This window comes from Panthera tigris, chromosome A2 (genome assembly GCF_018350195.1).
Source record: "Panthera tigris isolate Pti1 chromosome A2, P.tigris_Pti1_mat1.1, whole genome shotgun sequence".
Taxonomy (NCBI): Eukaryota; Metazoa; Chordata; class Mammalia; order Carnivora; family Felidae; genus Panthera; species Panthera tigris.
Window position 1 is genome coordinate 90,153,414 of NC_056661.1, and position 22,051 is coordinate 90,175,464.

The 22,051-nt window shown below is 41.4% G+C and overlaps 1 protein-coding gene across 2 annotated transcripts in view; it reads right to left on the minus strand.

Annotated features, from left to right (window-relative positions):
• The window catches only part of ELAPOR2 (endosome-lysosome associated apoptosis and autophagy regulator family member 2), a 175,520-nt gene extending 157,870 nt beyond the window's left edge, over nt 1-17,650 (minus strand). Inside the window, exon 1 of one of the 2 annotated variants that reach the window (XM_042965415.1) lies at nt 17,548-17,650. Coding sequence is in view for 1 of the 2 variants with exons in the window: in XM_007076772.3 (XP_007076834.2) it covers nt 13,314-13,349 (36 nt within the window). In the remaining variant the exon portion in view is untranslated. Of the gene's footprint in view, nt 1-13,313; nt 14,836-17,547 lie in introns of those variants that run through there. The other variant, XM_007076772.3, reaches the window with a different exon arrangement.
• Between the last annotated feature and the right edge of the window lie 4,401 nt (nt 17,651-22,051).

A 22,051-nucleotide genomic window follows, 5' to 3' on the forward strand; every position in this document is an offset into this window, starting at 1 on the left:
AGTCTAAAAGCATTCTTACTTTGTTCTAAATGTTCGGTTCTAGCCAACCGAATTCCTATCACCGGCCACCAAAAAAAGAAAAATGCAATTAAACCTAGCTATCTTGCTGGATTTTTATTTTGAAATATAATCTCAACTATTATATGAAACTAATGAATATATTTAATTGTCCTTCCAAATGAATACAAACATTACTCTCATCTAGAGAGTACACAAATGCTCATCACCATGATGAACTAAAAAAAAGTTCTCATTTTAGCTTCTGAATGCTTGGTGGGAGGTTTGCCTTCGTCCCTTGCACTCTGACAAACATTAATTGGCAATGAAATGATCTATAGGCAGACAGGCAGGCAAGTGGAAGTAATCCCAACAAGCATATCTAACTAACTGAATGATTAGCTTTTCAAAAATCAAGATGTATCTGAAATAGCACTAAATACTCAGTAAAACAGAAAAATAAATTACCTCCCAGAATATCTCAGAACGTCAACATTTCTTTAGTGCTTACATTTACATTTTGGGCTGCTGCTGGCGAACTTTATAAACAACCCATTTGAAATGCTCGCTAATGAGTTCTTGATATTCATAGATTACATTATCATATTGGAGGTTAAGAATATCAAGTACCATGATTAGAACTATAGTATGTTAAAAATAGATATGCATATGTGGTATAGCCATACAATGGAATGCTACTCAGCAATAAAAAGGAACAAACTATTGAATACACCACAACGTGAATCAATCTCAAAATCATTATGCTAAGTGAAAACAGCCAGTGTAAAAAAAAAAAAAAGAGAGAGAGAGAGAGAGAGTGAATGCCATTGAATTCTATTTATATGAAATTCTAGAAAATCCAAGTGGATCTATAGTGACAGAAAGCAGATCAGTGGCTGCCTAAGGACAGGGTGGGGGGAGGAGTAGATTATGAGGGGAAGCAAGAAACCTTTGGGGGTATTTGAAATGGCCATCTTGATTTTGGCATTCATTTCTTAAGTGTATACATACATCAAAACTGGCCAAATTATACACTGCATATTTATGTTGTTCAATGTACTTCAATTAATCTTCAATAAAGTTTTAAAAAGATTGAGGCAATTGTTAGCCTTCCGCTAAAATATCTGAATAACACTTTAGAGCAGTATTATTTACATATGTGCTTTTAAATGGGCTAATACGTCTCAAACACTTAGAACAATGCCTGGCCCACATAACTCTGATGTAAGTCTTTAAGGAAAAAGGGAATACAGAACAAAAACACTGAAAGAGTTGTGGTAAAATGATAGAACTATCGCCCATTGATTTCCATTCGGGATTGTCTTTGGTATACAGTGGTTTTTTTCAACAACAGGGTTCGGCCTTTTATGTTTGAAGTTTTACAGGCTTCTGGTTTACGATGTCATCAGACCCACACCCCTTGCTCTGGCTTAACTCTTCGGCATCCTCTATTCCCAGAACTGCACAGGGCAAGACAGAGACAGAACATGCACTACGTCCAGGGCCCGTCAGGTGTGCTTACTGGGGAAGAACCAAGAACAGCTCTCCTCCTTTTTTCTGTCTAAAAAAATTCTTCTTCCAAAAAAAATTTTCCTAAACAAGAATCTAGTTTAGACAGGATGAGCTCCCCCTCACTTGATCAGCCCAGCAGGACACAGTTTGCCAAACAACACAATTTGCACTAAGGACTCTACACAGACACCTCGTCCTCGAGACAAGGAGACCAGTGGCCATGGCCACCTACACACCTGTCTATGGCTGAAGCACAGCAGTACAGAGAGCTCATTTTGTTAAAACATGTGCAACACCAGGATCTACCTTGGAGCAGAGGATAGATTTCTAAAACACATGAGAAAGGGATTACTACCCTGAGAAAAAGGAATCTAAAAATGATGGACTAAAGGAGGAAAACATTATAAATAGTTGCTCGGTACACTTGGTAAGATTCCATGTATATCCTGACAGAAGCAGTTGTAAGGAACTAGAGGTACAAGCTCAGGGTAGGCAGAGTGGAAGGCAGTCAAGTTCAGTGGAAAGTGAGATCTCTGAGGACACACACATCCCAGGCTTAGGACTCACTACCTCTGACATCTTTCTCAAGGTATGAATTGCCTTTGAGCTTCAGTTTCCTCAACTCTAAAAGCAAAGGTATGGATAGCTGTGAGGATTACTGTTAATATAAGTAAAGTGCTTCGTACATTTCACTATTCAATAAATGGTACCGGTTATCAAGAAAATCTGGGACGCCTGGGTGGCTCAGTCGGTTGAGTGTCCGACTTCAGCTGAGGTCATGATCTCATCGTCTTTGGGTTTGGGCCCTGCATCAGGCTCTGTGCTGACAGCTCAGAGCCTGGAGCCTGCTTCAGATTCTGTGTCTCCCTCTCTGTCTCTCTCTCTGCCTCTACCCTGCTCACACTCTGTCTCTTCCTCTCTCAAAAATAAACAAACATTTAAAAAAAAATTTTTTTTAGAAAGAAAATCAAAGATAATCAACAAAATACTAGAATTAACAAGACCACTCTATAACAAGATACACAATTTCCAAAAACCAATGGCTTTTCAGCCTATCAGGGGAAAATCAATTAAAAAATAAAATGGTAGGGGTGCCTGGGTGGCTCAGTCGGTTAAGAGTCTGACTTTGGCTCAGGTCATGATCTCCTAGTTTGTCAGATCAAGCCCCGCATCAGGCTCCATGCAGACAATGCAGACCTTGCTTGAGAGTCTCTCTCTCCCCCTCTCTCTGTCTTTCCCTGCTCGGCTCTCTCTCTCAAAATAAATAAATAAACAAACAAACAAAAAGATAAAATGGTAGGGGAAAGCTGCCATAAAAAAATAGTAACAAAAAACTTACAAATACAAAGTCAGTGCTCATGAAACGTACAGAATACTCCAAGCGCCAAAGGAAACTAGGTCTTCAAATGCGAAGATTACACTACAAAGATGACAGTTTTTCCAAATAAGTTAAAAGATTTAACAGAATCCAAGAGAAAATTCCAGTGAGATTTTTTTTTAACTTTTCAAAATTATTCTGAAGTTGAACTTGAAGAGTAGTGAGAACAGCAGAAAAATATTTGAAAGAAAAGCAACAAGTATATTATAAAATCATATTACAAAATTCTGTGTGCAATCTTGGTAAAAATAAATAAATAAACAGCATACAAAGTAGCCCAAAAGAAATCAAATACTTTTGAGGATATGTATGTCACTTTTTATACATAAGAGATTAAAAAGAATGTATATACCCACACAATACATGGTACAGAAAACAAATCAATGGAGAAAGGATGAATTACGGGTTGTTCAAAATACTATTTAGGAAACCTGGTTATTCAGAAATAAAGTTAGATGCTTACCTTACATTAAGCACTGAATAAAAATTCTAGAGAAGTCAAAATGAGGGAATAAGTTCACAGCATAGAGTTAAATGAAAAAAAAAAAAAAGATTACCAAACTATGTGCAGAATATTCCAATTTTGTAAACATACATGTATATTTGCCATGAAATATATGCAAAGACATATGAAATATGTGATAGAGACAGGGTTTCCTGATGGTTACAAATGTGAGCAATGGGGCAGCAGCTGGGGCTCACAGGTACTAGTTCTACCAAGCTGGAAGTATTAGGACCAATCTCATTAGAGTCTGGAAGATGAATTCATCAATTAGTAAATGAAATGCCCTAAAATTGTTCCTATTGTTCTTTTTATTAATTTTTCCTACTACAAATGCTAAAATGTTAAAAGTAATGTGCTTATTTGGTAAAATTATGAGTATTTTTATTGCCTCATTTTTCTAGAATGCACACGTACTGCATTTAATTTTCAAAAGGTCAAATGTAAAAAAAAGGCATCGTAAAAAAAATAGAGCAAATAGTGTTAATATTTACCTGCTCTTTAGATACGGAAGCACTTCCCCAGCATACCAAGCTCAGATATGTTTAAGCATCAACAGTTATTTAGTTCAAGTTATTTCCTAGTATGCATTATTGATATGCCCAAGAATTACCAAATAGAAGTCGGCATCAGACTTAAATTTCAAATGGCCAATTTTTTCCACTCTCCATTTTAGGATGTTACATTAAACACCAAAGGGCAATTGTTTTATGTTTACACGGTAGCAATCTTAGGATAAAGTGTTAAATATGACAGCTTAAGAAGGAATGTGTCCTAGAACTAAAGCGTCGAGGATAAAGATTTCTCTTCTTACTTGTTACAAGAGGAATGTATGTAACTTGAACAGTCATTGAACTGTCCCTTAAAGCCACCATATGAATATAGGCACACAGTAGGGAACCAGAACTCATCATTCCCACAGATGTGACCTAGGCCATCAGCCTGCCCAAAAGAGGAAACCTGCAACTTCCAAAGTACAAAGAAGCAGTTCATGACGATACTGACATAAAACACCTTCTCGGATGAACTAAAATCTGCACCCTTTTGTCTACTACCCACCAATCCTAATACCATCCTCTAAAAGAGCATTATATTAATGCTTCTAATACGTGACGGCACATAATGCATTTGAAGCTATCATGATTCCCTCAAGTTTTCTCAGAGCTACCCAGCCTCAATTCCTTTGGTCAGTCATCAAGTATTTGGACATACTTCTAAATACTTTATTTCCTAACTGGCACGTCAAGTCAACATCACCATATGTCAATATCCCTCTTCAAATATTACTCCTAAATTGAATCACTAACCTAAGTTAAACGTCTACCTTCTGTGAGCCAAGTACTCTGCTCTTATTAATAGAGCCTAACACACACAACATCAGTGCTTTTAGCAGCCACGTGACATCTGTGGCTTCAAAAGTACTTTTAAGCAAGACTTCTTCATCCTTTTTCAGCAAGACTTCCTCATCCTATGCTTAAACAACTAAATTTCAGAACCCAAAAGGACAGTCTATACTTAGAACAATTATGTTTGCCCATTATTCTAGCCTTTCAAATCATCTTGAATCCCAATTCTGCTTTCCAAGTCATTAGGCATCTTTCCCAGATTTCTGACTTTACAAAATTTGGCTAAGCCTTCCCAAAACCAAAACATCGATTAAATAGTAAAACAACAACAACTCAAAGATTAGATACTAAGACCAAAGGTACACTAGGCCCCCAGCCGTGGTTTTGCTTTTGGTGGTTTCAGTTACCCATAACCAACCAACCCCAAGGCAGACGATCCCCCTCCTGATGTATAACCAGAAGGTCAATAATAGCCTAATGCAACGTTGTCATTCACCTCACTTCACCTGATCACGCAGGCCTTTTATCATCTCACATTATCACAAGAAGGGTGAGTACAGTACAGTGAGATATAGAGAGATCACATTCATGTAACTTTTACCACAATATACTGTTGTAATTGTCCTATTTTATTATTGTTGTTAATCTCTTACACAAAATGTATAGCACTTTGTCACAGGAATATGTATGTACAGGAAAAAACACAGTATATATAGGGTGCAGTACTGTCCAGGGTTTCAGGCATCCACTGGGGGTCTTGGAATATATCCCCTGTGCATGACGTGGGGACTATAGTACTACACTGAACACCTCCCTCCAGATTGGCATCAATTCCTTAAATTAATAACCTTAGGGTACATTTGGGTTCAAATAGCCAACAATCTGCCTAGTGATACGATCATTCAGCATATACTTCTGCTTCTTGCCCACAAGGATATGATGTTTCAAACGCCTGATTAAACATCAAGCAACACCACGTGGGTATCATCCTCCAGATTTCCTGGTGGTCAGCTACCCCTTCAATCCTCAACCAGCTTCTGTGCTATCACCGTATCGGCTGTGCCTTCTCAGTTTCCTTCTCAATTGCTTCTGGCTCAGCTTGCTTTTTACATGCCGGCGTTTCCCAGAGCCCTCTCCTCAGCACACTGCTCTTGCTGCCTGCTAAGAGCTCAGGTGACCTCATCAACGCCAGTGGCTTCAAGTACCTCTTATGTGCTTGTGGCTTACACGCTGTCTCTCTGTTGCACTCGCAGACATCCAGCTGTCTCTGGGAGAGCGCTATTTGGAAGTCCCTTGGGCACTTTAAACTCACGATGCCAATAATGAACTCATCCTCTTTCTTTCAGCCACCTGGCCTCCTCCTCCTAAATGTTCAGTCTCAATGAAAGGCTAAGCTTCTACCCAGCAGCCCAAGGCTAAAGCCCTAGCAGTCCCTGGAGGCTGCGATGTATCATTGAATACTACCACTACCTGCTCTGTCAGCTGCCCGGCTCTGACTTCTTGTTCTCCCCGTGGGAGAGGCAGCTGTCCCCTACCTGATCTCCCTGCCTCCAATAAGATCCCTCCTTCCTCATCCTCCATTTACCAACAGAATAATCCTAACCTGATGTCAGTGGCTCCCCATAGCTTTCCTGCCTTCCCCACAACCTAGCCATCTCTTGCCACTCCTACCCACGTGCCTTCACTCTAGCCCTTGAAATGGTCATAGGAGTTAAGTCCTCTGTGCTGTTACACAACCTACTTTCTCTGACCGAGAAATGCTGGCCTCTGTGCATTCCAGAAAGCACTTCGGGAAATCTTTCAAAACTCAGCTCCAACAGGACTTTCTCTGAGGCCAGGGTTCCTTAATCTGATTCAGTCGCCCCTTCTCCTTGCTTCCGTGTAACCCTGTGCACAACTCCCTCACAGCATGTAACCCGTCTGTACTGTAATAATCATAGACTTAGGCATTATTGGTTTCCCAGTGAAAGAAATACAGGATATGAACTCATTACATGCTAGATGAACAGATAAACATATGAATGGCCACTGAAAAAGAAATAACACAGAATGAAGTAGGACGATCTTGAAATTTCAAAAACACAATCTTAGAACAAAAGACTGTCATTCCAAGCCCAAGAATTCTTAGTCATTTTGCAGTTGCTTTAGTATTTTTGTCAGCCAAACACATGATAGACTTCATTTATTGGAGGAATTTAGTAAGGTACTATGTACCAAACAACAGTGTTTTTAAAAATTGAATATTTTCCTAGGGGCGCCTGGATGGCTCAGTCAGTTAAGCATCTGCCTCCCAGTTTCAGCTCAGGTCATGATCTCACAGTTTATGAGACCAAGCCCCACATGGGACTCAAGGCTGAGAGACTGGAGCCTGCTTGGGATATTCTCTCTCTCTCTCTCCCCCTCCCTCCCTCCCTCTCTCTCTCAAAATAAACTTTAAAAAAGTAAAAATTAAAATAAATAAAAATTAAATTTATTGCTATTTTATGTGTTAAGTAATTCTATATATTTTTAGACCATATATTTTTACAGTCTAAATAACTAATTGCTTTCTCTGGGTATTATATTATCTCAAGACATGTGGACAGGAAAAAATTCTAGAGAAATATATTTTCAGTGTATACTGAATGGTATCCTTACTACAATGAGGAGCTTATATATGTAAGAAAAACATTAAATGAAAATATCTAAACAGAAAATTCTCCAAAAAACTAAGTGATATGAAAAATATTGACTCTCAGTAGTGATTAAAGAAATGTTAATTACATCAGTGAGACAGCATTTTCCACCATCAAGTTAGTAGCAATAAGTAACAATTTCCAGTGTTGCCCAGGATATACTTCACATTCTTTGACCTAAGATTTTTGCTGCAAGTAATGTATCTTCAATAATAAGAAACTCAGACAATGTTTTATGTTATTATAACATTTGTACATTACAAACAATTAAAAACCTCAGCACCCCAAATTAAATATACTCATTCATTCAAGAAGCATTTATTAAGCATTTACTGTCTCAAGCCCTGTTTGAAATGCCAGGGATAAAGTAGCTTATTTTCAAAGAGAAAGAGAGAGGAAGGGAAGAAGCAACTGGCTTGTCTTGATGGAGCTTGCAACTTATTGGGGGGGGGGTCATAAAAACAAAACAAAAAAATATATATTATAATGGATGCTGAAAAGTGCTGTGGAGAAAAATGAAAGCACAAAATGAGGATAGAAAGGAGGAGGTTGCTATTTTTAACAGGAGTCCCAAGAAAGCCCTACTGAGAAGATGACAAGTGAGTAGAAACCTGAAGCACATGAGGGAGAAAAGCCAAATAGCTGAATGAAGGAAGTTGCAAGCAGAGCAAAGCAGAGGCCCTGAGACAAGAGCTCACATAACACATTCTAGAAAGAGCAAGGAGACTGGAGAGGCTGAAGCAGAATTAAGAATGGAGAGAGTCCTATGAAACAGGCTTTCTCAAGCGTCATTAGAGGCTTAATGGGAAGTTGGACCACACTGGGTCCTATAAGCCACCAGCTTTGGTTCTGAATGAAGCCTTCAAAGAGCTATGAGTAGTAGAATAACCCTTTTTTGGACTTATGTTTTAATGTGATCTCTTAAGGGCTCTGTTGAGATTAAACTAAAGGAGATCTAGACGGGAAGTTATAATCCAGGCAAGAGACGATGGTGGTGTGGCCCAGAAGGTGAAAAGTTCTGACGCTAACTATATTGAAGCAGGACAACAGAGTTTGCTGACAGACTGGATATAGGAAGTAGGAGAAAAAGAAGTCTGTGGAGACTCTAAAGTTTTAGGCCTGAGCCACTGGAAGGGAGGAGTTCTCATTAGAGGAAATGGGGAAAGAGTAGGTTTGGAGCAGTTTCAGGAGCTCAGGTTCAAACGTGTCAGGTTGGAGTTCAACTATCCAAGTGGAGACACCAAGGCTGTGCAAGCTGGGAATCCAGGGAAAGGTCCAGTGAGGAGAGATGTAAATCTGAGAGCTGTCCACATGTAGATAGTATTTAAAGCTAAGAAACTAGACGATACCACCAAGAGTGTGAGGATGACCAAAAAAAAAAAAAAAAAAAAAAAAAAAGATAGGAGGGCCAAGGATTAAGCCTGGAAAGCCCCAGTGTAAGGCAATCAGGGAGATGAGACAGAACCAGTAATGACTGAAGAATCACAGTGTAGAGAGACACCAAGACAGTGAGGTGTGCCTGAAGCCAAGTAAAAGTTTTAGTGGTGACAGAGCAACCAAGTCCAGGGCTTCTGACAAGGCAGGGAAAGGTGAGGAACAACAGCTGGATTTAGCAAAGAAAAGATCATCGTTCACCTAGACAAGAGCATATGCAGTGAAATGGTGAAGTAAATGACTTACAAGCAAACAAAGGTAGACATTCAAATGATGCAATATTTTGCAATATATTACATATTAAGATATTTATAACTATTATGGACATATTTACAAAGAAGTGTTAGTGGCATTGGAAAATGGTTATAACAAGAGAGGAAAAGACACAAGACAAGCTCACTTGTGGTTTTGAAAAGAAAAATAAAAAAAGAAAGAAAATGTGCAAGTGGAAATGTGCTAAAACATTAATACCAGATATCCCCAAGTGGAAGAACTACAGCTGACTTTTTTTATACTTTATTTTCTAAAATTTTCACAACACACAACCTCAATAATTAGAAAAATACCCCTAGGGCCGCCTGGGTGGCTCAATTGGTTAAGTGCCCAACTTCGGCTCAGATCATGATCTCGCACTTCCTGAGTTTGAACTCCACATCAGGCCCTGTGCTGACATCTCAGAGCTTGGAGCTTGCTTCAGATTTTGTGTGTGTGTGTGTGTGTGTGTGTGTGTGTGTGTGTGTGTGTGTGTGTCCCTCCCCCACTCATGCTCTGTCCCTCAAAAATAAATAAAATGTTAAAAATTTAAACATGAAAAAAAGAATACCCCTATAAAATACTTTTGTAAGTTAACAAATTTCTTATCCACCTCCTAGCCCTTTCATACTTCAGTCCATCCCTTCAGAAACACTGTTTTTAACTTCAACGTGCATAATAACTGCTATCTGCATTGCATTAAAATTTACAAAGCATTTTCAAATTCATTAGATTCTCCCAGTAACTCTAATGTAGATAAGGCAGGAGTTACTATATTCATTTTCAGACAAAGAAAGACTCAAAGAGAATGATTTGCACATGGTCACATAAAACGGTGACCGAGTACAAATTTGAATATTGATTGCCCACCTTTGATACTACATCTACTCTAACAAGAAGACACTTTGCAGTTAGAGCAAAGTATACACAACACTCTCCTCCTCTTAAGTAGCAAACATTGGAAAACATTAACCAAAAAGGCTGACCATACTTTCTTTATATTACCATGTTTATCTGTTCCAATGTCTATTTCAGAGAGAAACACTCATTAATTCCCATGTTTCCATCTTCCCTCAGGCCTTAGGCTCCTAGAGAGGGATGACAAGGTCCTCTGCATCCTGTATTAGCAGCAGCATCCTGCCTAGTACCTGGTGTACAGAAGATAACAGAGAAATGCTTTCTGATACACTTCAGGCTAATGGGAGGAGCTCACGCCCCACTGGATGTGATTATTGCAGGAGTTTCTAAAATGCCCTGCAGAAACAGCAATCAGCTTGAGTTATAGCTGAAGGAGTTTTAACGATGAAACAGATCCCTGGGTTTAAGGCAGTAAACTGTACTCCTCCCCTTCTAACTAGGACAGTTCAGGGTATAACATAACCCTGAAGAGCTGGCTGCAACAAAGATTGCTGGGCTACAACCCCCAGGGCTTCTGATTTAGCAGGCTGTGTGCAAGGCCCAAGAACTTGCATTTCTTACAAGTTTCCAGGTAATGTTAACACTACTAGTCCTATGATCCCATTTTGAGAACCACTGACCTAGAGAAAAGACCTATAAAAGTGAAGATGTGAATAAGCAATAAATAGTATCCTGAACTCCAGAGCTATAAACTGAGTTGAGAATAGACTTCAATATATTCTGATCACTGGGTTTTTATTTCAGTGTCTTAAATCTGGTACAAATGAGAGAAGATGTCAATTAAGATTAACTGTACTATAAAGATCAATTTCTTTTTATAATTTAAAAAGTGGAAGCCACCCACACTACTTTACTTTCAAGGCAGTGATCAGTGCTGCCAGAAAAGAGGACCTACATCTTACTCATCTTTAAAACCCCTAAAGTGTCTTCAACGTAAAGATATTTAATCACTGTCTGTTGAAAAAGATGATGAAATCCTGCCCTCAATGAGCATATCATGTACTTGGGGGAGTGGGGGAGGATGTTCCGAGCCTCTGGTAAAGCATATGACCTTTGCATGACTTAGAAAATGATGTCTCTTCTGGACTATAAATTGGGAAAAGGTATTCCTTCCTGCAGATGGACGCCCACCTGTGCCAGGACAGCTGGCTGGCTACATGCACACAGGACAGATTCTAGCTCTTACTTGCCCCCCTAGCTGGGTGCCCTTCTTCAGGGCACAACTTACCCAACCGTACAGGATGGTTCTGTGCGTGCAAAACATTTGTAGAACAGCATACACATGCCCGAGAGTAAACAATGGGCTGCGACTAGAACTCAGAGAAAAGATCCTTTGTCTTTAGCAGTTAAGGGGTTGAGGCGTTAAAGAAGGATACAGGAATTAATCCTGGCTGGGCAGCTTCCTTTGTCTGAGATGTTCTATCGCCACCAAGCACGACCTTCATCCAGCAAACCCCTACCCTTCCTTTAGGACTGGGCTTAAACGTCCTTTCCTCGGGAATCCCCTGACCCTGGACTAGGAGAGCTATACACCCGTCCTGCACACAGCAAACCACACCACGATGGTAAACATGATTGTATGATGGGCTATGTTGTTTCCATTCTGCCCTCACAAGATTATAAAGCTCAGTGTGGGCAGGGCCATATGCATGGTGCACCATTTCACCACCACCAGTAGCTGGTAGTTAAGTACACAATAAATATGGGTTTAATATTGAAATATTACAGGTAGCTTAGATTAAGAAATGCAAAAAGGGACAAGAAATATCCATGGTTTCTTCAATGGGGAGGAAAAGGCAACCCAAATTTGGCTGGTGTTTTCTGACAATAAAGAAGATGATCCAAGGCACTTCTGAAGAATGCACTATGATAGGAAAATGTGCCACTCTATACTATGCTCTGCTATTTCCATCCCTTGTGCTAAAATATGACACTTCACAGAACTGTCAACTCTTAGTTTTACATTGTAAATATTGATGGTGTGAAGACTTGTTCGCATTTGCCTAAAACATGAGAAACGGTTCTCAGTGGAAGGACTTGAAATGGAAAATTCACCTCCACAAGCCTCGCAGAAAAGATTATCTCAACTGCTTGAAAACAGAGGCTGGGTCCTAACCCCTTTCCGGGCAGTGTGACTTTAGAATCTCTGACACCCTCCCCCACAGCTCATGACCTTCAGAGACCACCTGCTCAAAGTTTCTCAACTGTTGCCATCCGAAACTGAAACAGAAGATATGGCCATTTGCAATTCTCCTGATTTATGCAGACGTGGAAGACCCAATCTCTTACCTAATTTACAAATGCTGTATAATAAAGTTCTGCTCTATCACCCCTGCCTTGCCTCTCAGTTGATACTCAAGCTATCCCCACCGTTCCACAGGAACCACTCTGGCATTGAGCACCAACAACCTGATGGTCAGATTCAATATTCTATGTAATCCTCATCTTACTGTAGTTTCTTTGGGCAACTGACACCACAACCACCCCTTTCTTCTTCCAAGGCTTTTCTCACCTTCCTCACACTCTGTACAGTCCATTTCCCTCACACTAGCATTACTTACATGTCTCCTTTGCGGATGCCTTGATTTCTACCACTTTTAATGTTAGTAAAACCTTACCTTTCATCCTCTTTGTTCCCACTCTCTGGACGAGCATCCAATCCAGCAGTTTCAACCATGTCTTTTGTTCAAGTTCAAGTGAACTTGAACAGACCCCTGAGCAACAAGGCCTGATACCCAACTGCCTAATGACCAACTCTACTTAAAGTCAACCTCTCCAGAACCAAGGTCCTCATCTTGTCTTCCTCACTTTCATTCTCAAGGAGGTTAGAGGCACCATCTTCTCCTCAAGCCAGGACCTTTCATTCCCTCACCCTCCACATCCACTTACTGAAAATTCTACCTTCTCCCAGCACACCCGCTGTGCTATCTTCATGGCTGCTTCTTGGCTGAGGTCCATTATCCTTTACCTGGACTATTACAATTGCTCCTAGCAGGTCTTACCCCTTTCTATCTCCTAATCCTCTAATATGGATTCCATATTGTTGCCAAAGTAGAGCATACTTTATTGCTCCTGATTTTTACATCCTTCTATTGCTCCCCAACACCCACCAAATGAAGACCAGCTTATTAGCATGATATGGAGTACCCTATGATCAAGCTGCTTCTGCTTGCCTCGCAGACTCATCTCTCACTAAACTCTCCAGAGCATGCTGTATTCCAGTTACAAGCTGTTTTGTCTCTCTGCCCTTTTTCAACCTATATTCTACACCAGAGATGTCCTTTCTGGCCCACACTCACATATGATCCTTGTCCACTTGGCAAATTCCTCTTCATCTTTCAGGTCTCATTCACTTCCTCTACAGGGCATTTTTATGATCTTTCTCACTAGATGTGACATCCCCTTTCTCCTTTCATGGCACCCAATCACTGCAATTGTTTACATTTCTGTCTCACCCTTACCCAATTAAATTTTTTTTTAATTTGTAATTTTACATCATCTGACATGTCGCCTGGCACATAGTATAAGTTCAATAAATGTCTGTGGAATAAAATCTGTTGGCAGGACATTATCATCCTCAAGATTCAGAGACCAGTGGAATCGTATTATGCAGGATTTGAGAGCAGTGAACTAAGAATCAAGCTATTTTCTGATTTAATTTTCAAAATTTAAATAATGCAAACATAATCCACTTACTTCTGTTCTTTTTACTCTCATAACTCTATCTTCTAATACTTTACTCCAATTCTGAATCATCTGTTGGCCTTTATCATTTTTTCCTCTGGCAGTTCCATTAAGTCCTATTATTCAATGAGTCAAAAATTCCATTCCATTCAATTCTTGGATAAGCCTATCCTCTGAAGAAGCTCTGAAATCTCCCCGTAGACCCTTTCTGAAATATCACAATATAGGTCTACTAATCCAGCAATAATCAACTCTCACATTTATATAGATTTATTTTTCCTTTAATATATAGTAACTTCATCCTCACAACAGAAAAAGGTAGGTCAGTTTTTATTACTGTCATTTTACAAGCAATGAACTCGGGCCAAGAAATCCATAGGATGCTTATCCTTCATAACTTTCCCCACACACAGGCCTGAGAAATTATTTCTGCACATTCTGATGTCCAGTCTTCATTTTTTTTTTCTTTAAGCACCATTTACCCAAGTCACATCCTGTTGTCCTCCCTCTGCTGGCACACTGACTTTACGTTTTATTTCTGTCTCCCAACCTATAGCTTTCCTGTCGATACCTGTGCTTCCACTCTACTGATCTGATCACCAGCTGAGTATTCCAAAGTAATTTTTTTTCTCCCTTTTTTGGCTCCATCATCCAATGACTTGACAAAGTAAGTTGTATTTTATGAGTTTCACCCCTGAGACCAATGCTCTGCAAAAATCTAAGTGAAACTTTATCCATAACCCAGTTGTCTTTTTTTTTTTTTTTCTGAACTCCAGCAATTATAACTTGACTAGTCCCAGGACAATTTTCTGTGCTCTTTTTCCTTCCCTTGCTTTCCTCCAAAACCAAGCAAGGAAAATCAGAGTCTACATAACTCAGTTAATCATGACTACTTTTATAAAAATACTGATCAATGAGGGTGAAACTCAAACTCCTGGGGGAAAAAAATATCAGGTTTAGAATTATAGATTTTTCCATCATTTTCAACATTCTCTCAGATTATTGAGAGCTGGCCTTTGTTTCCAGCCTCTGACCCCACTCTTAAAATCCTCCCTAGCTCACAGTTCTGTTCTAGTGTGTGCCATTCACCTCTGTTTCTTTCTTTTTTTTTTTTAAGTTTATTTATTTTAAGAGAGAGAGCATGCGCACACGTGGAAGGGGCAAAGAGAAAGGGAGAGAGAGAACCTCAAGCAGGCTACTTACTGTCAGTGCAGAGCCAGATATGGGGCTCAAACTCACAAACCATGGGATCATCACCTGAACCCAAATCAAGAGTCAGTCACTTAACCAACTGAGCCACCCAGGTGCCCCACCTGTTTGTATTACTAAATAGTGCAAAGGGACAAATGGGCAAGACTGAACACAAAATACTTACTTTATGTCTGTGCTCACAGGAGTTTGGCCTACAATTCCACACCTCTACTTCGGAGGACACCTCCCCCCTACCTCCCAGGACAAGCAGACCCTTACCCTCAGAGCCTGAAAAACACCTGCCCTTCTCCCTTTGCTCTCAAAAATAATGTCAGAGAGAAACCGTGATCAATTCTATAAAACTGTCTCAGCTAGTTAGACCAGATGGCCAGGAGCAAATTTAGCCCCTATGATCCTGCTTGGCCCCTCCAAATTCCAAAGAAAGCTCTAACTCCCAGTCAGTCATCTTACAAATGTTGCCAGTCATCGGAAAGAATATAAATGGATCTGTGCATCACCATTTCTAAAAACACAACGAGCCACAGGCAAGCTCAATACAACCCTCCTCTATGAGTCATTTATTCCCACTTTTGGGGGGAAAATTCAAACGAGACCTCAAGGAATTGAGTCACATGCAATTTCTAAAGTTAGTGCAACAAAGAGTAGAATTGAAGAGAAACTTCCTCAACTTTTTGGCACCTTCCTGCCTTTCATTTCAGTATTTCTTTGTTAGGCTGCAGACTCCTATTCTGTTCTTTCTAGGTGTACCTGTGTGGTCCATGTGGTCATCTAAAGGATCAGATGGGACACCTGGGTGGCTCAGTCAGTTAAGCATCTGATTCGGCTCAGGTCATGATCTCGCAGTTTGTGGGTTCGAGCCCCACGTCAGGCTCTGTGCTGTCAGCTTGGAGCCGGGAGCCCACTTGAGATTCTGTGTCTCTCTCTGCCCCTTCTCTGCTTGTTCTCTGTCTCTCTCTCTCTCAAAAATTAACATTAAAAAAAAATTTAAAGGATCAGTCTAGTTGTAGTGACCAAAAAGCATCACTCCATTGGCCATGTCTTTCACCCTGAAGGTTCAAGTAGATTCCTCATTACTAAGAATTAGTGTTACAAGACTTCTCATTTCAGAAAAAAGAAGTATGTTGTGTATATTGAAGCCGGGGGCTGGAGGTAAGGCTTTAGGTTTGTCCTGTTATAACTGTTCAACCTGAGGATATCCAAGAAGCAGCTTCCCATGGAAACGTGGAGGAACGGATCATTCCCAAGTGATAGGTAAAGTTGGAGAACACAGATTACACTACTAATTATATTGATAAACTCTGAAGTTAAACACAGCTGTTTGTTGAGCACTTGCCCTGATTTCCCCAATTGCAATGCTCTGCGTGCTCCCACACGTGCCTTTGATCTGATTCTCTCTCATTTCAGTCTGTCCTGGGACTTGTACTATGGGAGAGGAAGATGAAAATCCAAGGAAGATGGATGAGGTCCAGAACACAAATACTCTACAGTTCAAGCCTGGGTAAAATTCAGAAGTTACAGCATTCACACACAAAGGAACTGTGTCTGGCCATTCTTCCCAGAGGGGCTATGGGCTAACCTATTTTTGCTACAAAAATTAAAATGACCCATCACCCTGATTCCTAACAATCTTCCTAAAAACAGTATTCAATCCTCATATCCTGCCCAACGTAATCACTCAAAGTAGGTCAGAAATGTTGCTTCCTTCCCCTCATTGATTTTCATTAAGAGGATGGACTTTCCGGAACACTAAAAGGAAAGATAAACACCCAATACAACTACCAATGACACCCCCTGTAAATTTTTGGCACATTAAGTCCAGCTCCCCTCAAAGCAAGAGAAAATCTCATCACCCATAATTATTCTTTCTGGCTGTAAATCAACAATAATCTCGAACCACAAAATAAACAGTGGCAATGCTTCATCCAGATGAACACCTCCCAAAAGGAGCATATTCACTCTGTCTTTTCTAATTTTCTAGATCACCAACCCGCCTCTTCTCTAAGTACACACTCTTTTATTCTCCCTAATTCATATCCATATTTTGCCAGAAGGATGCCAAGTGATACCACACACTGGCTTAGCAAGTCCCCAGGGCCTCATCAGGAAGCTGAGCGCGGGCGAGGGGGAAGAAGGGGTTGGTAGAGACCCCACAAGGTCTAGGGGAAGCCAGGGGACTGGAGAAAGGGCGAGGAGGGGCGGGGAGCGGGGGGAGCGGGAAACCCTCCTGTGGCAGTATCTGGCTCTCTGCAAGAGCTGTGAAGAGACAGGTCTCCAAATCCCAGCAGCGGGGCTTCCCCAGTCTCCCCGCCATCCCACTCGCTGAAATCTCTCCCAAGGCCCCAGGTCCTCAAGCCTGGCACTCTGAAGAGGGCGCCGCAAAGTCCTTCAGTGCCCTGAGAACAGGAGCGCGAACGGAAAAAGCATCACCCAAAAGACAGCAAAGCCACACACCCTCTCTCGGCCAGCCTCCCGGGGCGGGCAACTTCATCCCTGCCACAAACCAAAGCCCCTGTCCCCCAAGGAAGGCAAAAGGCGACGGCGGGGAGGGGGACGAACGGGCACCAGCCTCGCCCCTATCCTCCCGCTGGTCCTCCCCCTCCCCCGCAAACTCCAGGTAAAGGACCAGGTGCGGCTCACCTCCAGGCAAGGAGGAAGCGGGCGGCCGGAGGAGGAGGGCAGGTCCCCAGCCCAGGCCGCCCGGCAGCCGGCGAGCGCCCAGCAGCAAATCCAGGCGGGGCTCCAGGGCGGCGAGAGCCCGCAGCGGGGAGCCCCCGCCCGCCGCCCCCGGCCCCTCCCCCGCGCCGGCCCCGGGGCGAGGAGCCGCATCTCCGTCCCGCTGCGGTCGGCCGGCCCGCAGGAAGGCAGCCTCCCCGGGTGGGGCGCGCTCGGCTCGCCGCGCGCTCACCCCCTGCCCGTCCGCCCGCTGACAGCTCGGCTGCGCTCGCTGCCGGGCAGCCGGCGCCGGTGCTCCCGTCACGCCGGAGGGAGGGACCGCGGGGCGCGGGCGCGGCGCGGGGGCGGGACGCGGGGCGGAGACGCGGGGGCCCGGGCGCAGGTGGCGCGGGCTGGGGCTGCGGCCCGGCCGAGCGAGTCCAGTCCGGAGGGGGCTGCGCCGCCGCCGGGCCCGCGCCTCGCGACGCCGCGGAGGGCGAGCGAGGTCGGGGCCCCCCTTGGTGTCCCCGGTCCCCGCGGCCCGCCAGGAGGGGCGCTCCAGGGATGGAGCCAGAGTAAAACACTGGACACCAGGATATTGTTTATCCGGCGGCGCCGTTTTAAAACCTCCCAACTGACCGGCATCACACACACTCCCAGATGCGCCCTAGGAACAGCCCTGGGTGAACATCCAAGCTAGAGGGCGTCAGATCGATTTTTTGGTGATTAGGGTTTGCGTGATATGGCAGGGAGGAAAGGGGAATGAAATATCGATGCAGTTGGTGACTCAGTTTTCTCACCTGCTTAACGAAAACAGTGACCATACCTACCCCCGTAGGGTTGTGAAGAGAATTAAATTAATCGACGTGCATGAAGCACTTAGGGCAGTGCCTGGCAAGCAGTAGATGCGGCACGGGTTGGTAGTAATAGTAACCACAAGTATACGGCTACGCCTCGGGTCATTTCATGGGAACCGTATCACCTTGGGCAAGAAACCCCTTTCGTCTCTGGAGGAAGCAGTTTTTCCATAAGTACGATTACTGGGGTGGTCTTCATGTTTTCTTTCATTGAAAACATACTGAACTGGGTAGTGGACACCAACTGGTGCACGAAATGGGCATGATGCCTTCCTCACTTTGGGGGATCCCAGAGGTCCCTTCTTGGCCTGCAATTCTGTGATTACATGAATTATCCTGTTATTCAACAGGAGCACCCAAGTTTCTGAAAATTGCGCTCTCTCTCTCCCTCTCTCTCTCTCTCTCTCTCTCTCTCGTCTGGTTGTAATAATAATGCATGTTTATTGTAAACATTTTGGAAAATACTTAAAAGCATCAGGAAGAATGTAAAAATTAGTAGGGATCCCACCAATGAGACAGGACACCAGTAATGGTATTAGCATCTCGAAGACGTTTCTTCATGGTCTTTTAACTGCCTGTGTACTACAAAACTAGAATTATAATCCGTAACTTCTATTTTCCCTTAACAAGGTGAATATTTTCTCAAGTCATTGAAGTCTCTGCCAGCACAGCTTTTTTTTTTTTTTTAAGTTTATTTATTTTGAGAGAGAGAGGAGGGGGGAGGGGGAAAGACAAAGAGAGAGGGAGAGAGAATCCCACGCTCAAACGTGGGGCTCCAACCCAGGACCTGTGAGATCATGACTGAGCTGAAACCAAGAGTCAGATGCCTAACTGACTGAGCCACCCAGGCACCCCTCTGCCAACACAGCTTTAATAGTTGTCTGATAACGTCTGCTCTTTGGAGATAACACGATTTTCTATCAGATATTAGGCATTGTTTCTCAAGTATTTGATGTTATAAATAATTCTAGAATGACTGCCATTGGTACATAATCTGTTCACACCTCTACTTTTAATTTCCTATGATGCCTTTCTGCAATTGATGTCATTGGATAGCGTTGTGTGTGTATTTTTAGGTTTTGATGAACAGTGCACAAATTCCCAAATTCCAAAAATTTTGTATCAATTGTTTCCAGCAGTTTGAGTATTTCTTTCACATCATTCTAGACTGTAATAAAACTTTAGATATTTACCATTTTGGTAGAAGATGAAAATGCTATCTTATTAGTATTTTTAAATGTATTTTTACAATTTGTGACATTAAATAGTTTTTCATATGTATTTTTACTGACTGTATATTTCCTTCTCTTGTCAGTGCACATGAACTTTCCACTGGCACTCTGGCTATTTTTCCATTAAAGTTCCATCTTTTTTTATTGGTTTGTAAGCAATCTCTTTTAATTTTTTTTTTTTTTAATTTTTATTTGAGAGAGAGAGAGAGAGAGAGAGAGCAAGCAGAGGACGGACAGAGAAAGGAAGAGAGGAAATCCCAAGCAGGCTCCTCACAGTCAACCTCGAGCCCTATGCAGGGCTCCAACTCGATATCCGTGAGATCACGATCCTGAGCCAAAACCAAGAGCCAAATGCTTAACCAGCTGAGCCACTCAGGCACCCCAGCAATCTTGTAAGTTTTGTGTACCACACCTTGTTTACCACATATGTCACAAATACATTTCTGTGTTTGTAGTCTTTTAATTTTGTTTCAGGTGGCCTTTTTTGCAGAAGATTGTCATTTTTATGTACTCAAATATAATGTTTCTTTTTGTGATTTCTTCTTATGTTTTATCTTCAGAGACACCTGTACTTCTACAGATCGTGTAAATGATCCTATAATTTCTTATTTAGTTATTTTCTTTTTATATATTTGTTATTCTTTAATCCATCCAAACTGTGTGAGTCAGATTATATATATATATTTTTTTATCTGAGCAAGACTTAACAACATGGCTAATGGATAGTTTCTTTCCTTGTAAAAATAAAGATTGTCCTACTCGATGCACATAGGTTACGTGACAATTACAGATTTTCCAGTGAGACATATTATCACTGTCAATAAACAATTTTCTCATTAACAACAAAGTCACAGAAAGAGAAATTTAAAAAACAATACCATTTACAATTGCACCAAAAAGAATAAAATACACAGGTATAAACTTAACTGAAGTAGTAAAAGATCTGTACTCTGGAAACTATAAAATATTGATGAAAGCAACTGAAGATGAAACAAGCAAATGGAAAGATATTCCATGCTCATGTGTTGGAAGAATTAACATTGTCAAAATGTCCATATTACACAAAGCAATTTATAGATTCAATGCAATCCCTATCAAAATACAACAGCATTTTTCAGCGAACTAAAGCAAATTTGTATGGAACCATAAAGGACCCCAAATAGCCAAAGAAATCATGAGAAAGAAGAACAAAACTGGAGGTATCACAATTCCAGATTTCAAGATATACTACAAAGCTGTAGTAATCAAAGCAGCATGGTATTGGCACAAAAATGGACACAAAGATCAATGATCAGGTCAGAATAGAGACTCCACAGAAATAAACCTACATTTATATGGTCAATTAATCTATGACAAGGGAGGCAAGAATATAAAATGGGGAAAAAACAGTCTTTGCAATAAATAATGCTGGGGAAAGTGGACAGCTGCATGTAAAAGAATGAAACTGAGCTACTTTCTAATACTATACATAAAAATAAACTCCAAATGGATTAAAGACCTGAACGTGAGACCTGCAACCATAAAAATCCTAAAAGAGAACACTGACAGTAACTTCTCCAACGTTAGCCATAACAATATTTTCTAGATTTTAGGAAATCTAGAAACAAAGGAAACATCAAGGAAACAAAAGCAAACATCAACTATTGGAACTGCATCAAAATAAAAAGCTTTTACACAGTAAAGGAAACCATCAAGAAAACAAAAAATCTTACTGAATGGGAGAAGATATTTGCAAGCAACATATCTGATAAAAGGTTAATATCCAAAATATATAAAGAACTTATAGGGGCGCCTGGGTGGCTCAGTCGGTTAAGCGGCCGACTTCAGCTCAGGTCATGATCTCGTGGTTTGTGGGTTCGAGCCCCGCATCAGGCTCTGTGCTGACAGCTCAGAGCCTGGAGCCTGCTTCAGATTCTGTGTCTCGCTCTCTCTCTGCCCCTCCCCTGCTCACACTCTGTGTCTCTCCATCTCAAAAATAAATAAAACATTAAAAAAAAAGAACTTTACAACTCAACACCAAAAAACCAAACAATTAAAAAATGAGCAGAGAACCTGAATAGATGTTTTTCCGAAGAAACACACAGATGGCCAACAGACACATGATAAGAGGCTCAACATCACTCATCATCAGGACAATGCAAATCAAAAGCACACCTGTTAGATTGGCTAAAATCAAAAAGACAAGAAACAAAAAGTGTTGGCAAGGATTCAGAGAAAAAGGAAGGAGCGCTACACCGTTGGAACAATGTAAACTGGTACAACCACTGTGGAAAATAGTTTGAAGTTTCCTCAAAAAATTAAAAAAAAAAAATAGAACTACCCTACAAGCCAATAATTGCACTACTGGGTATTTACCCAAAATTGTGAAAACACTAATTTGGAAAGATATATGTACCTCTA